Source organism: Anas acuta, chromosome 2, assembly GCF_963932015.1.
Source record: "Anas acuta chromosome 2, bAnaAcu1.1, whole genome shotgun sequence".
Classification (NCBI taxonomy): domain Eukaryota; kingdom Metazoa; phylum Chordata; class Aves; order Anseriformes; family Anatidae; genus Anas; species Anas acuta.
In genome coordinates, this window is record NC_088980.1 from 63,045,482 (window position 1) to 63,061,259 (window position 15,778).

The window sequence follows — 15,778 nt, forward strand, 5'->3', positions numbered from 1 at the left end:
ACCAGCTTGCCAGAAAAAAATATTTGGGTGAAAATAATGCAATTCATTCTGTTGTACTTACTGTTGAGGGTCTTGTAGTATGCACCTTATTTTTCAAGCCAGCTGTACAGGCAGGTGGGATGGTTTTCTTCTGATTATGCAGGTTTGGAGTTAGAGGTTCTGGGGCTGTGCAGCGACCAGCATTTTTGATCTGAAGGAGGGTATCAAGACTTCTGCAATTTGGCTTGTTTCCTGGAAGAAAAAAAAAAAAAAAAAAGTCCCACAATGTTTAATTTCTAATAGATGGTGAAAAACAATCTGAAAAATCATATTTTGTTTCAGTTGTAACTTTTTACTATGCTTTAAATCTTAGAAATAAACAAAGGCCTGTAACTCTACAACTTTTCCAAAGGAGACCGTGATCCTTAGCACCCTGAGCAGCAGGTTTTGGCTGCTTTATCTTCTCAGGTTCCCTCCCAAAGCAACAGCTCAGCTAAATTCATGTGTAGTCCCAATATTCCCCGCGTACGTTCCCCTCCATGCATCCCCACCAATCTACTGACCTCCACCAGCATGCCCCTGGCTCTGATTATTCTCCATGCCTTCTCATCTGGATGCTGCCCACTGGAGCCCTGGTCACGGTCAAACTGCAAATGTGCTGGGTTTAGACTTTTTTGGGGGGAAATGGACATGGAGGCACTTGTACCCTATGTGTGTATGCATCCACGTAGGAGCTGGTGGATTTGATAAGAAATTGGAGGCTGGGAAATGACAAACTCTTACGGGTTGCATGAAAATTAACATGGAGGACTCTGTGAGGGTCCTCACCAAAGGAAAAGCTTTGGCTGAAAGCATAACCTCATATGATGTTGAAGAAGCCAACTGCAAGCTGATTTCAATCCCTTGGCCTCAGTTTTGAGTGGAGCTTGAACTGTATTGGAAACCTGAGAAGTACAAGACTTGCATTTGATGTGAAAGCTGGCTCTGCTGGACAGCATTTGGGCAATTTGTGATCGGTGCGGTGGTGGAGAGATGTAAGGTGTCACTGCATCCACCCTGGGACAGCAAGGCAGAAAACCCAGGGCTTTGAGGAAGGACCGAGGCTGGCAGAGGGTATTGTGAGTCAAGCAATATGCGCAAGTAAAAAAGAAAAAAAAAAAAAGAAAAAACAGCAGATATAATCCTACTGTCGCTGTTTAAATGTCATCCTGCTGGCAGAGGAACCTTTCACATGTTCCCCTGCTCACAGCTCCAAGCTACTGAGATGCACCAGGCTTCTGCTGCCTGCGGGGAGGAAGGGGGGAGCAGGCGCCTGGCAGAGGGAGCTGTGCCCTGGGAAAGCCCTGTGGATGAACCATTTTCGTCCGGGAAAGATGCAAGCAGTCAGCAGCTCTGCACAGTGTGCTGCCTCTCCCTCCACAGCCACCAGTGTCCTCAGTGTCCTCGTTTTAAGCACTTACAGAAGGCTTTGGTTTTTGAAGCCCGGCAGATCCCTATGTTGCTTGTCCTGGCTTTGTGTGGGCTGCTTGGTGGGACAGCAAAACTCTTTGCGGATGTCCTCACCCCCTGGGGAAGGTGACATCAAATCCGAGACATTTCAAGAGAAACTGAGAGGATACGGATGTAACAAATGCTGCCTCTTATTAAGCAAAAGACAACCATCCTTCCTCCCCCCACAGCAACCCGATGGAGTCCCAAAACACAATCAGTTTAGGCTGAACACTGGGCTGTCGACGAGATTAAAATTAGACTCATGAGCTTTCATCAAGGGAGAATTTAACTGCGGTGCTCAATCAGGCTGCAAAATCCTCTAATGACAATTGAAATAAAGTCATTCAAGACACATCCTTACGTGTCGCAGGAAAGAAAGTCTGCCCTTGGCTGCATCACTTGGTAAAGTTATATTTGGTGTCTCTTTTGCCTTCCCCTCCCTGTGTGCACTGCTGACTTGGGGCTGTATCCTCCCCAGGCTGAAAGTCAAGGCCATGATCCTCCTTGGGACAAGCTGCTCTGGGTCCCCTGGCTCCGTGACTGTCCTATGGGCCACGTCTCATAGGAAATGGCCGATAAACAGGAGACAAATAAGATGGGAGATGGGTTTGGTGTATGGCTCTTTCAGGACAGTATAAACCCACAAAAGCTATTGAGCCCCACATGACAACTCGAGGGCTATTTCAGAGAAATTATATGTTGGAAAAAATGCATCAGTTTAGAAAACCCTTCTATTTCCAATCGCTCCACATGGAGAAGAAGGATGGCTAAGGAAATGTTTCCTGTGCCCTGTGCATGTCTCTGCAAGCTAAGCATCACCAGGACAGCTCTGCTTGTCAGAGACCTCCAACGCCTCCCAGCTCAAAGGGAATAGAAAATGTAAATACATGTCACTAAATGAGTTTGGAGCTGCCTCCAGTTCTTTTAACCTTGGCCTCACGAGGCTGCTGCAGAACTGAGCTCCCTGAATCAGCACTTTGAAATCACCTTGCAATAAAAATTCATGCCTTTTCCAACATCCGTTTTACACATGGTCCTGCCCTAACAAAACCGCGCATTTGACACCATTCTCCTTTCAAGTTTCAGCCTGATTTCAAGCCGAAAGGGGTACCCCTTTCGATCATTTACCTCTGTGTAAGTCCCAAAGGCATGTGAAGCATCTGGAATGGTACTGAATAATCAGGCAATATCTCTGTCAGCTTCCTGAAGTAACCAGTGGCACCCAGCCCAGTTCCACATCACACAGAGAAGTGATTACTTGCTTTGCCTGCAAGCATGTCGTGAAAACCCAGCAACTGGTAAAATTGCCTTTCTGCTCACACAACCCTCATCCAGCCAGGTCCATCAGCACACACCTAAATTTAGGTGCCTGTTCATCAAACTGAAATCAAGTCTCTTCTGCTGCATGGGGATAAACCTGAGTGCTTTGTTAATCAGGAAACTTGTGTAAGCCGGGTGGATGTTTAATATTCAAATATAATTATCATCTAGTGAGGGAGCACTGAGCGAGTCTTGTCCTGATTTAGCAAGCTCTGGGGAAAGCAATGACAACTCAGCCAGTGTACACGACACAGGCTCTGTCCTACAAATGTCTTCCAGATCTTGCAGGGTTTTTCTCTTCAGCACCACGCAGAGGTCCTGGGGATGTGAAATCCTTTTTATTTCCAGCTTCTTGATGCTCCTGCGAAGGGAAGAGCTCTTTTCTTAGGTCAGGTGCTCACAGTTCCAAGTTTGTTTCTGACACATAAGATGTCCAGAGGTGAGTAAGGGCAAGATTTATGGGCTAGACTCTTTATTATTATTATTATTATTATTTTTTCTTTCCCTCTCAAGAGGAACAAAACCTGGGTAAAATTTCACATTCATCTTACTACACTCCTTACATGAATGACTTCCACAACAGTGAAGCTACTGGCATTTACCTGTCAGCAATAAACAAGCAGTAGCAGCAACAAAAGAGAGGAAGGCAGGGATACAGCATTAAAAGAGTGTTTGTCTCCTCCAGACACCCTCCATTTCTGGTTACTGCTCAGGATGATCAGCTTCCACCACTGCAGAACTGGGCACACCAGAGACACCACATCCCTATGCAACAACAAGCAATGACAGAAGGCATTCAGGGACATTTTGTGCACATGCCACCCTTCCTCCCTGTCAGGAGGGGATTTTTGGTCTTCCACCCTTGCATCCCTCCTCCTTTTATGAGCTGTTCAGTGGCTGGCTATGAGGCTGCTGTGGGCACTAGAGCGCCCTTGTGGCTCGGCTGCCTGCCAGAGATGGGTGGGCAGTGGATCCCACCAGATTCCCACACAATCCTGCACATTCCCATACACACGTGACTTGCCTGCATTACTGGGAACTACTGATGTGAGAGAAATGCTGGTAACAAGCACCCCGAGTGAGCAAAATGCTGTCCTGGATAGGGCAAGAAGAAGATTTATCAAATAAAATAACCAAGATCTTGCATGGTAATTTTGCAACCCAAAAGACAGTTATCACCTACCTGCCTCTTTGTAAGAGAATGTTATTTTCTCTGCAAGTAGAAATGTTTAATAGAAGTGTTCTTCATGCTTAAAAAAAAAAAAAAAAAAAAAAAAAAAAAGCTTCTGAAAAGAAGTAATGAAAGTCATGAGAGCTCGCTCTTTCCATGACACATAGCTTTCTTTTGTGCAGGATTACTTAGCATTGCCGCTCTCCTCCTTGTCCTTACAAGCAGGACAAACAGCTGACATAAGATGCATATTCTTCTTGATTCATGTTTTCTTGTAAAGGAATATATTAACTTCCAAAGGAAAAGTCACTTCCAAAACAGGAGCTAAAAATTTTTAATTCTCTTTTTTTAATTCTCTTTCCCCTTTATAGCTTTTACAAGCAATTCCCCAGTTAATGTTTTGAAATTATATGCAAGACTTCAACAGTTTTGTGGGATTTTTTTTTGTTGCTGAAGCTCTTTGAATTGGAAGCCTTAAAAGCTTTTCCAGAACACACAACAGCACGAGCAAATGAATTTGCCATTTTCATTCTTGTTTTTATTTAAATGAATGGGAAGCAGCGGGATACTTGTTCATCATTAAACATTTTTTTTTTTTTTTTTTTTACTTTCATGATGGTGAAGAAAGCTTGTATGACAGCTCTAGAAACTGAAGGCAGGATTTGTGTTTGCACCGTGACCCTTCAGAGTGCTGTGGGAGTGCTTTTAAAATAGCTGCATGGGCTACTACGCCAACGCATCGCTCAAGCCTCTTCTCTCTTATTACACAGGCAGGACACGTGGGGGGTGACAAATTTAGCATGCCTGCAATTTGGGGCACTCACCTTTGTGGGGAAGCCAAGTCTAACCTTTTCCTCCTGCTCAATTTGTCTTTAGGGGGAAGGTTTTTGTTTGCTCCTTTCTGATTCTCACACAGACACGTTCCTGCTGAGATCTCCACATTTGATTGCCCCTGAGCAGGCAATGTTTGGCTCTCACCGCTTAGAAGAGAAAGGCGTTTCTTTTGACAATGAGCAATACCCATCTGAAGCGCTAGCTCTGCAGTCTGTAAATAAAAAGCAAAGGTTATGCACAGCCAAGTCACCCAGCTAGGTCAGAGAGATTAATAAAGCAACTTGGATTCTCTGTTCTGCTCTGAGCCTTGTCTTCAGTCAGCCATCAGTGTCTGGTAAAGAAATGTGTTCCTAACTCCATCCCTTCCTCCAGGACTCCTCCCAGATTCCCTGCAGCAGGCAGTGCCTTGCTTCCACACATTCCTAACCCATCTACCTTTGCTATAGTCTGACAAAGCTCCACAGAATAAAATATCTCAACCTCCTACATCTCACATTGTACATCCCTGTTCTCACTTGTATTGAATTTTCTCTCAGGCTGTGGTCTATCCTAACTTTCTACTCCAGCATTTAACTCAGTTTCTTTTTTCCTTACTTTACCAATTTATGCCTCATGATAAATCAAGACATTCACAGAATACTGCAAGTACAACTTCAGGAAGGTACCTTCCTTAGGACTCTCCTGCCTGAACTCAATACCATGGTCTCCTCATCCTCTGTATAGTTGCACCTGAAGGACATAATTTCTCTTCTCACCTGGTGTGAGGTCAGTCAGGATGAGTGCCCCAGACAGCTGGATGGAGCAAAGGCCACCTCAGCTAAGGTCCTCTGTGTCCATCTAAACTGGAACCACCCTCTAGGTTCCTCTCTAGCACCAGCTCTGATAAAACCCCTAAACCCCTTCAGTCTTTGTAGGCTGTGTCTGAGCAGGAGAGGAACCTTCACAAACAAAAATCTGTCTTCAGCTGTAAGTGCTGGTGGGTTCCTCTAGATCTTGACCCAGCACTTAATGAAGGACTGAACTTGGTGAAATACCTAGAAGAAAAGGAAGAGCAGGAGGGAACCCTCTCCATAGAGTAAATGGAAGCACAGGTACAGGTACGAGGCAGCAGCCTTGAACTGACCACGAGAACGTCACTGCAGTTTGATTTCATATTTCTGAAAGGCTCCTTGTTACAGGAAGGCTTGTGTACCTATGGCAAGTGGGGATCTCTGGACTCACCTTATCCTTGTCACCACAAACGAATAATTAAATTAAATCAGATGCAGGTGAGAAAGATCCAGCCTTTCTCTCTCCTCTTTGGAACAAACACTTGAGAATTGCTAGCAACCATAAAGAATAAAAGACAACTTCAGAAGAAAAACAATGTTCCAAGAATCATCACAACTCAGATTTTTATTCAACAGCAAAGTTGAAGGGAATATTGTTTTCTCCCTCCAGGGCGAATGTTCCAAATGGAAATTAAGTAAAAATATTGCCCCCCCCCCCAAAGTACTCACAATGAAATTAGTTTTCTTTAAATATATTTGTTTGGCAAAATAAAATAAAAAATTAGAACCCGTACAAAAAAAAAAAAAAATCCCTTGCAAATTCTTAACACTGTAGCAATGACAACAATGTAAACCTGAATGTTTGGCAGTTATAATTAATTTGTGGAAATTACTATTGAACTTTGGACCAAGAAAATAAAAATCACTTTGAATAACAACAAGCCAATTTTAGAGGCAATTGAGGCTTAGAGAATGCTACAGGGACAGGACACAATGGTGGCTTCATACACAGTTCGTACTAGTGATCTGCTAGTGTAGGGCTATTTAAGAGCTGGGAGGAAAAGAAGTTAAAAGCTGTTGCAGCATTGCAGCGTATGGTACAGCAAAAACCTGCAGACTTTCCATTGTGGGAGCCGATCAGTTGGGTGAAGGCTGGTGACGAGAATTGAGATGGCAGTGGAAAGAACAATGACAGTGACGAATGCTGTGAGTACTGGGAAGCAGTTAACATTTTTTTGTCATTGCATTGGATTCAGTTGTGAGCAGACTCTTGGGAGTGCCTGGGGAAATCTTCTGCTTACAGTAGCTGCTTCTGATCCCTACCTCCCCCCTCCTTCCAGTTAAAGCCTCTGCCCTGCCAAGCGGGTGTCACAGGCATGCAGTTTGATAACATCGTCCTTTAGTTAAGAATGTCTATTCCAGTATTAAAAATGTAAAAAAAGTCCTTGGGAGGGTGCTTCTTAGTGGCAGTCTTTGCCTTAAGCAAGGCCACTGGCCTGCAATTAAAAGTTAATTAAAGCAATGTGAATTTGGATGAGCAATGGGGAAGATGGGAATGGGGAAGGATGGGATGCAGGGAACAGGGAGGAATGCAAGTGTTTCTACACTCCTCCCCAAAGCCAAAATCCAAGGTGCACAACCGGCTTTTCTTTTTTTCTCACAAACTCTTCTTTTCTTTTCTTTCCTTTTTTTTTTTTTTTTTTTTTAATATCTCTCCAGTTATAATATTTCCAGTTTCGAAGCAAGTTTCAATGGCAGCCTCAGTTACAGTCATAAACAAAGTCGTAGTTGCTGGGCTCCTTTGGGATAGGTGGGGGAGCATCTGGGATCTGTATGTTTTCCAAGTCAAGGAGGCGTAGCTTTATCTCCATGCTGAGCAGCGTGTCTAAGTCGTTCCGCGTTAGATCACTCAACATATCCTTCCCAAGAAGGGCATTCAGCCCATCGGTCCATACACAATACTGCATGGGGAAAAGATAAAAATTATCATTAATAGACTTTCTGAACATAAAATTGTTTGTCTGGCTTGGTCCTCCACAGTTACTGCTCCTTCAGGGATGTACACAGAGACCTAAAATGAGGTCTACCAGCTTGTATCATGAAGAAGGCATGTTCCACTGATGTGCTCTGGAAATAGGTAAAGAACTCCCTTAAACTGAGAAGAAATGACAACATGTAGGTGGTTGGGCAGTTATGTATCTCCTCCAAGCTTCTTGTTCTCAACAGTTATGGGAGAAAGAATGATACCTAACCTAGGACACTGAACATCTGGAGATGCCTCCTTCTCCCCATCTTTATCTTTGCCCAGTACTTAGAAGAGAGCCTGATGATTCTACACTGAACTTTTAATTCCAAGACAGCTAAGTTAGGTGAGGTGAATACCAGCCAAAATTCACCTTTACTCCTTCCATAAGAAATCCTCTACCAACTATCTAATTTACAGCAAAACAAACCATAGTAAGGTGGTGTCAACTGACATGTGTGGGAATAGGCTCCCATTGACATACCCATGCCTACTTTACCACTATTTTACAGAGCACAAAATAACATACCGCAAAAACTGCAGTCAGTCAATGCTGCATCCTTCACGAAAATTAAATGCCAAGCTACCCGGTGTAATTCCAAATGCTGCAAATGCTGAATTGGCCTCTAAAATCCCTTCTCTTTGTTGTTAACTTTTTCCTAATAGGAGATTCTTTCCCAATGACTGACAGCTTGAGATAAACATGGGCTGAATATTTTAAATATACAACAAAACAGTTGGAGATTGGTGATCTACAGTCAACTTAAATCAGATAAGTCCCTTTCATTTATTACTATAAGCCATTTATGCAACTATGAACAGAAGTACTCAAATGCTACCATCTAAAAATAAAGATTGCAATCATGAACTTGTGTCCTAGTTTGCAGGAGAGAATTAAATCAACCGTAACTACATTTCCATCTTATAAATACTTCTGCTAGATTTCATGCCAAAAAAATGGATTTTAAATTTAGCTGACCATTTGCTACATGATATTGCCAAGTTTAAAGATAGTCACAGTTGACTTCATCCTACAGCAGAAATGAAGATTATTTTTAAGACAGAGAGAAAACCCCCTCTTGGGGTATGTCTTCATCTAGAAAAAGGGCATGTGTTTAAAATAGGATAGTTAACACACTTCAACTTCCAATGTGAAATCCGACCCATTTAAGTCAGTAATAAAACAGGAGCAGAGCTAGGATTTCACCCAGGGTGTTGGAAAGCCATGCTGCAGCTTTAGTATGAAATTAGCTGTCTAGGAAAGACTTGATGGTTCAGGCTGTCCTGCTCACAGTACTAAGGAAGCAATTACCGTGCCTGTTCTAGGCCCCCAAAGTATGTCACTGAAGACTTTTAAAGTATGCAACTTTTGTGGAGTGTATGCAGAATATCAGGAAAAGAGCTATCCTAGAAATGTAATTATTTTAAAATGTACTACTTTTATTTATTTTTTACTATCAACTTAAAATCTTTATTAGGGAAAGTTTCCCTGGTATTCATTTTAAGAAAAGGAACAGAAAGGCAAAAGGCTCTGCTCAGGTTACAGAAGTGCAGTGCATCCATTCAACAGATGCAGGACCTGACGTAAATCGTCTATCACCTGCTCAGTGAGTATGGCCAGCACTTTCTCTGGGGAGGAATCGCAGTGAGCCAGAAAGCAGAACTACAGTTCTTTCCTCTTCCAGGGCCCACAGAAACCAAATTCTGGCCACAATTCAGATGAGTGCAATGGCCTGGAAAAGGGGCTTCCTCTCTAATCTCCATGTTGGCAAGTGCATCTAATTAAACTCCTGCACATTTTGAGCAGAGAGAAATCCTAATGAGATGGTGGAAAAACAGAGGCACTCATTCAGAAGCTTTTTTCTTTTTAATATGCAAAACAGACTAAGAGCCACTGAAAAATTAATTTACTACAGATTCATTTTCATAAAATTCCAATGAAACCTAATTATAGCCTCCCTCATCAGTTTCTCTGTCAAAAATCAAGGATAAGATTAATCCACCTTTTTGCTGTGTAGTTGAAACCAGCTATTAGTATTCAAATGAAAAACAAATACGATGGAGTGATCTCACAGTGCTGAATTCTCTGGCCAGCAGTAAGCTCCAACAGATGGCTAAGGGTATTGCCAAATTTAAGTGTGCAAGTGCGAGGTCCAAATCTCAACGACTGTGGTTCTGTAATGAGATTTTATTAAAGAAATACCTTGGGAGTCCAGCAGCAGAACCAGACAACCAGAAAGGTTGTGCAGGTTCCATTCTCGAAGGTTTTCCAGATCCATCTGGATACAGCCCCGAGCAACCTGATCTGAGCTCACTGCTGACCTGCTCTGAGCAAGAGGTTGAACAGGGGACCTCCCAAGGTCTCTTACAATCTGAATTATCCTACGATCCTAGTTCAACTTTTGTATTTAGGTCACACTCTATTCCCAATTCAAATCTCTCTACAATCACAAGGACTGCAGAAGTATTTGAAAAAAATCACCCAGTAAGTCTGACCTTACAGATTTCATGTACCAACATAGTGTGCTAATATTTCTGGCACTTCATGCAAAGCTATCCATATCATGAGATGTGACCTATCAAATTTCCCAAGTTGACAACATGGCTAAACTAGCACTTTTATCAACAAGCATCTCAGTCACTTTGATGAAGAATCATGAGCTTCAGAACAACTTATTTGCTTTTCCTCATGGGTGTTCCCTCTGTATACTTGTAATTTTTACTATAATTGCAACTCACTCCTCTGTAGGCCATGAAAAAGTACAGGGGAAGGGAGATGCCCATTGGGAAATGTTCACTTGGGAACTGTGAAGTAGCAGTAGAGATTGCTGCCTTTAGTCCCTTTTTTGAGCATATTCATTTTGTTTCAAAGAAGCTGCATATGATCAAAAAGAGAAATAGAGATAATAGGTGTGTTATCACAATCACTAGCAAGGGGTTAGTACATCTCACAATGCTACTGCCCATCAGTAGAATGCAGCAGCAGTTTTTGAACATTTAGAACATTAAAATACACTTGAAACCTTAAGCTATGTTTGCCAGAGAAGTAGCTGAAAAATTTGTTGATTTTCATGACCAATGGCTCTTACGAACTGAAACAGACTAGAATTTAATTTCTGGAGAATTTGTATCAGAAAGCCTCTAACATACATCCAGTTTAAAAGATGAAGACGATCGTGTTTGGCTTAAACTGACAGCTCTAATGGTGCATTATGCCTGGATCCTACTGCTTGTTTCTCTTGGATGAAAATTTACCAGCAAATCTTTCTCTGGAATGAACATACTTGAAAATGACACTCAAATATTAATACCCAGGAAAATCCAAATGAGCATAACCTCATTTCTTCTCCTAAAATTAACTTTTATTTGAAGGTTTTTATCCAGAATTGCAAATGTTGAAGCTGTGTAACTAAATATACTTCACTTGTAATGCAATTTCATGCACTTTAATAACACTACAGTATAATGCAGCTAAATGCAGTCTTCTGTGTTTCATCATCTCAAGGCAGTGTCCTGAACTGAGACCACATGTGACACCATAAAATAATTGTGCAGATGAAAAACTAACTCCTGTGACTTTGCAGACAAGAACGGAAAACTTTACTGCTTCTTTACTTTTTTAACATAGGTACTCTGCTAAATCTTTATTTGAAATTCCAAGTTCTTGGAGTGAATCACTTGTGATGATTCCACATAATTAGATAAATTAGTTCCATCATCTTCCAAAAGGCAATGATGTTGTCTATTTTGTTATCAAGTAAGAGAAAGGAGCAGAGGGGAGACTGCCATTGTGCCTTGCTATTTGTATTTACACTGCCTTTATGCAAGTGAGACTGATTGCAAATCCCCTTTGCATCAACCTATGGAGATGCAAGAGAAAGGACATTCTGTGATCACCTGACAGAAATGGTCTTAAGCAACATGAAATGAAGAAAATGGGGATATGCTGTTCTGAAGAACACAAATCATTGGCTGAAATTGAGACCTAGAGATGGTATAACTTCCCCTGATTATATTGGCACGATCAAGATGAGCTGAGGAAAGCAGTGATTCATGAACAGCTTGCCTGTGCATATTATTGGCGTTGAAATAAAGTTCACCAAAGTGAACACACAGCAAAATACTCCAATGTCTAAGGCAGACCAGACAAAGAGAAATCTTTATTGCACCAGGAAATGATGAACAAGGTCTGTGTAACTCTGAGGTCTGCACCCAAGCTCTTTTCTTACTCTTATAGTATGCATTTCAGTAGGGCTTAGAAATATTGTCCTGGAATTCAGATCCCATGGTGCTCTATGGTATTCAAATAGAAAACACGTAGCCCAGGATATGCATGAAAATTGCAGAAGGTCTTGCTCACATACTAATCCCTGTGCTTTCAGGTTGTTGTGAGATATGTCACAGGTTCAGATTGTCCTGTACTCTGTGACAGGATGACCTTTCTTATGTTCTTTAAAATCTGGATGCTACCACAAGGGAACTAAGAAGGCTTCAAAGAAGTTTCTGCACCCTTAACTTGACTTACCTCATGCTTGTCCGGAGCAATGAAATTCAACTGGCCACTTGAATCATACAATATAGAGAACGCAAGCTCTAGCACTTCCTGGAATAAGAAAAAAGAACATATGTTAATGCACCATGAGAAGCAATCAGGCATTGAGATCTTGCTTTCTTTACTACCCCTTGTTCCCCAAAACAAATGAGAAAATAGGTTATGATACTCCCCTTGCCTGGCCAAAGGTGCAGGAGTACCAGACCACTGCACAACAAGAAGCCCAACACAGATGCTTCAAGTGAAGCTAACTCACCTTGCCTACTGCTGACTGCTACCCACTTGGTCACAGATTAATTTGAGTTCAGATTTGAGCTAGATAATGTTGAGGACTAAAATCAATATAATCCATAATAGTACACATATAACAAACACTCTGTGAAGGCCCATGGTTTCTTCAATTTGCATGGATTGACTTGCAAACTAGCAAAGTTCTGTAGGTTTGATTCCCTATGTCAAAAATCTTGTCAGGACAGTTAATCTTCTGATATATACTGATGTTTTTGTTCACTGCTGGAAATCTGTGAAATTATTCATTCTCGGGAGATTTCTGTCATTTTGTCTTTACCTGAATGAGAATCAGCAGACTCAAACTGAACAATCTGGCTTACTTGGTTGTGAACACCGAAATTAATCTTGGGAGAGGATAAATCATCATTTTTCTCCTCAGCACTAAAGATGGAATTTTAAAGGTTGCCAAAGTGAATTCCTTAAGCATAGGTCTTCCCTAAAAGGCACCTGGAGCTAGGTTCCTACAGGGAAACACAACCAATTTGAATAAATAATGAAATTTCACTGTCCAGCAGTAAGCACATAATGTTATAATGGTTACTGCACACATCACTACAAGCGCTGCTACAAGAATTTCACAACCTGTAAGCTAGCTGATACAGAATCACAGAATCACAGAATCACAGAATTTACTAGGTTGGAAGAGACCTCCAAGATCATCGAGTCCAACCTCTGACCTAAAACTAACAGTCCCCACTAAACCATATCCCTAAGCTCTACATCTAAACGTCTTTTGAAGACTTCCAGGGATGGTGACTCCACCACCTCCCTGGGCAGCCCGTTCCAATGCCTCACAACCCTTTCAGTAAAGAAATTCTTCCTAACATCTAACCTAAAACTCCCCTGGCGTAACTTTAGCCCATTCCCCCTCGTCCTGTCACCAGGCACATGGGAGAACAGGCCAACCCCCACCTCGCTACAGCCTCCTTTAATGTACTTATACAGAGCAATAAGGTCACCCCTGAGCCTCCTCTTCTCCAGACTGAACAAGCCCAGCTCCTTCAGCCGCTCCTCGTAGGACTTGCTCTCCAGGCCCCTCACCAGCTTCGTTGCCCTTCTTTGGACCCGCTCAAGCACCTCGATGTCCTTCTTGTAGCGAGGGGCCCAAAACTGAACACAGTACTCGAGGTGCGGCCTCACCAGAGCCGAGTACAGGGGGAAATACAGAAATAATTACTTTATGGGGAAAAAAAATATGGCTCCAGCAAGAGAATGCTGACTCAGAACTACTTTGATCTGTATCATAAGTCCTATTCCTTAAGCCTCTTGGCTTCCTGAGGCTCACAATCCCAATACTGGTCACCTTCACTGACTCTCAGCTGACAACAGGCCCTGCACACCAGCAGCAACAAGAGCATTGATTCTTAAATTTACTACACCTAGTTTTAAAACCGAAGATTTGACTGCAGGAACTGCAGCATATGTGTTGGTCTGGATTCCTAACCTGATCTCGTGATTCAAAACTAGCACAGATTCTTGAATTTCAGTAAGGGTTACTTCATTTTTGAACACGTCTGATTAAGAGCAGAATCTGAATCATAAAAACTTGTAATCCTTAGGGATAATCTTGGCTGATCAGAGATCAGGATCTCATGGGAAATGCCGTTGGTTTCCTTGAATTTAGTTATTAGGTCCAATTTGCTGTATTGCCAAGCCACAGGAGACAAGTCCATGCCCAAGGAAGCTGCAGCTACTAATACTGTTGGTGCATTAAGCAAACAAATTGCTCATGTTTCACATAGCCTTTTGGAGTTTTAGGCATGTCTCTCAGCCACACCTTATTAAGAGCGATATCCCTCATTACACAAACAAATTTACCTCTGCCCACACAAACCCGGCATTATCTCCTCACAGAGTGTTATAAATTACTGACATCAGAACATGCCAAGTCATGCAACTGAGGTTGTGAAAATGGAATACATCATTGCAAAAAGGGCTTTTACTACTCTACTATGAAGCTCCTGAATTTCACGAAGGTCAACAGTCCTACAGGCCTCGTCTCTGAATATTTGTCCTTTGAGGAATTTTAAAGGACTGAAGATCTTTATCTCAAAAAAATGTAAAGAGAAAATTCCTGCCTGAAAGAGGAACATCCCAGGGACACCCAGGTTTGGTCATTCCCAGTCAAGTAGACAGAAAGGCCTAGACTGAAGGCGCCAAACTTCCTTTTATGTGGGAAAGTGGAAGTTTGGCAGCCCTGACTCCAGTTCAGCTTCTTTGTTGGCTGCTGTTGGGACTAAAGGCTCAGGGATTGCAGCTTCCAGGTTCCAGCATCTCTATCACCTCAGGCACAGCAAACCATCAAGGGAAAATGGAAGCCTAAGGAGCTGGAGTTGCCAATTAGCCCTCCACACCGACAGTGGTCTCAGTAGTTGAGCTGGCTGACCTGTGGCTGACCACCCACATGGTTTTGTTATGTTCTCATCAACGACAGGTGAGGATTTTGAGGAATGAGCAGTTCCTAAAGGAGAAGTATTAAGTCTCCATGTCTGTGGCTTTCTCTTCTGTTTTCTGTCCTACTTGTCAATTTTTCTCAAAGTCAATTTCCACTCCGGCCTCTTACACCAGATCTAGATCTCTTGATCTCTGGTCTTCCTCCCCTATCATTTCTTCCTTCCAGGAGAATCAGTTCCTTCCTTCTTTGTTTTGCTTTACTTCTCCCCACCTCAACCTGATGAACTCACTCCTTTGACATTTCTAACTCCTTCCACCCTTGCACATTTCAGACATCTGTCCTTCCTTAGATGCTTGCAAGAGGAAATGGCACTGGGACCCACAATGTGCCTCTCTTTTGAGGCACGTTCATGAAAACAGGAAAAAAGAGGCCTCACCTGGTTGCTGGACATTTCAGTTCCACAGGGAATTGAATTTCAATTGGTTTCGATTTCACAGGGAAAGCTATTGCAGGTAGTATGAGGAGAAACATGCTCTTCCACTCCCCAGACTTCTCCCCCTCTCCTTCAGTCTCTGATATAGGCCAATAGAAGACACACTATTTATGATAAACTGATATCTTAAGTCTCTATAGCTGATTGATCCTATGCAGCTGTAATGACCTCAGTACTTCTCCCTACTCTGTCGTCATCAGCCTCAGCCAATGTCTTTTGCCAAAGGCTGAGATAACAGCCATGTTAAGTTTACTTGTCAGAGTCAGAAGAACCTCTTCAGAGAATTACATGTACATGCAGTGGCAGGGCACTTGTTCAACCAACATGAAATAAAAGGGAAGCTGCAGAGGAACAGGGAAGTGAGCAGAATCAGTTCTGCTGAATAAAAATGCATCAAGTCTGAAGCCTGCTGCATCAGCAAATACAGGTTGAAAGAAGAATATATACAAATACACAGCA

The 15,778-nt window shown here is 42.3% G+C and overlaps 1 protein-coding gene and 1 long non-coding RNA gene across 18 annotated transcripts in view; both read right to left on the reverse strand.

The window, feature by feature from the left end:
* Positions 1-279: 279 nt before the first annotated feature.
* On the reverse strand, positions 280-5,518 carry LOC137850472 (uncharacterized). The gene is made up of 4 exons (XR_011092547.1): positions 5,461-5,518; positions 4,786-5,006; positions 3,393-3,555; positions 280-3,151 (listed from the first exon to the last, which is right to left on the reverse strand). It is a non-coding gene; the product is annotated as an uncharacterized lncRNA (long non-coding RNA).
* A 654-nt stretch (positions 5,519-6,172) lies between these two features.
* Positions 6,173-15,778, reverse strand: part of ELMO1 (engulfment and cell motility 1) — a 303,708-nt gene continuing 294,102 nt past the window's right edge. For all 17 annotated transcript variants that reach the window (XM_068670440.1, XM_068670443.1, XM_068670442.1 and 14 more), the window contains 2 exons: positions 12,114-12,191; positions 6,173-7,526 (listed from right to left, as the gene is read on the reverse strand). In XM_068670440.1, coding sequence (XP_068526541.1) covers positions 7,326-7,526; positions 12,114-12,191 — 279 coding nt within the window. In that variant the 3' untranslated portion in view covers positions 6,173-7,325. The remainder of the gene's footprint in view (positions 7,527-12,113; positions 12,192-15,778) is intronic.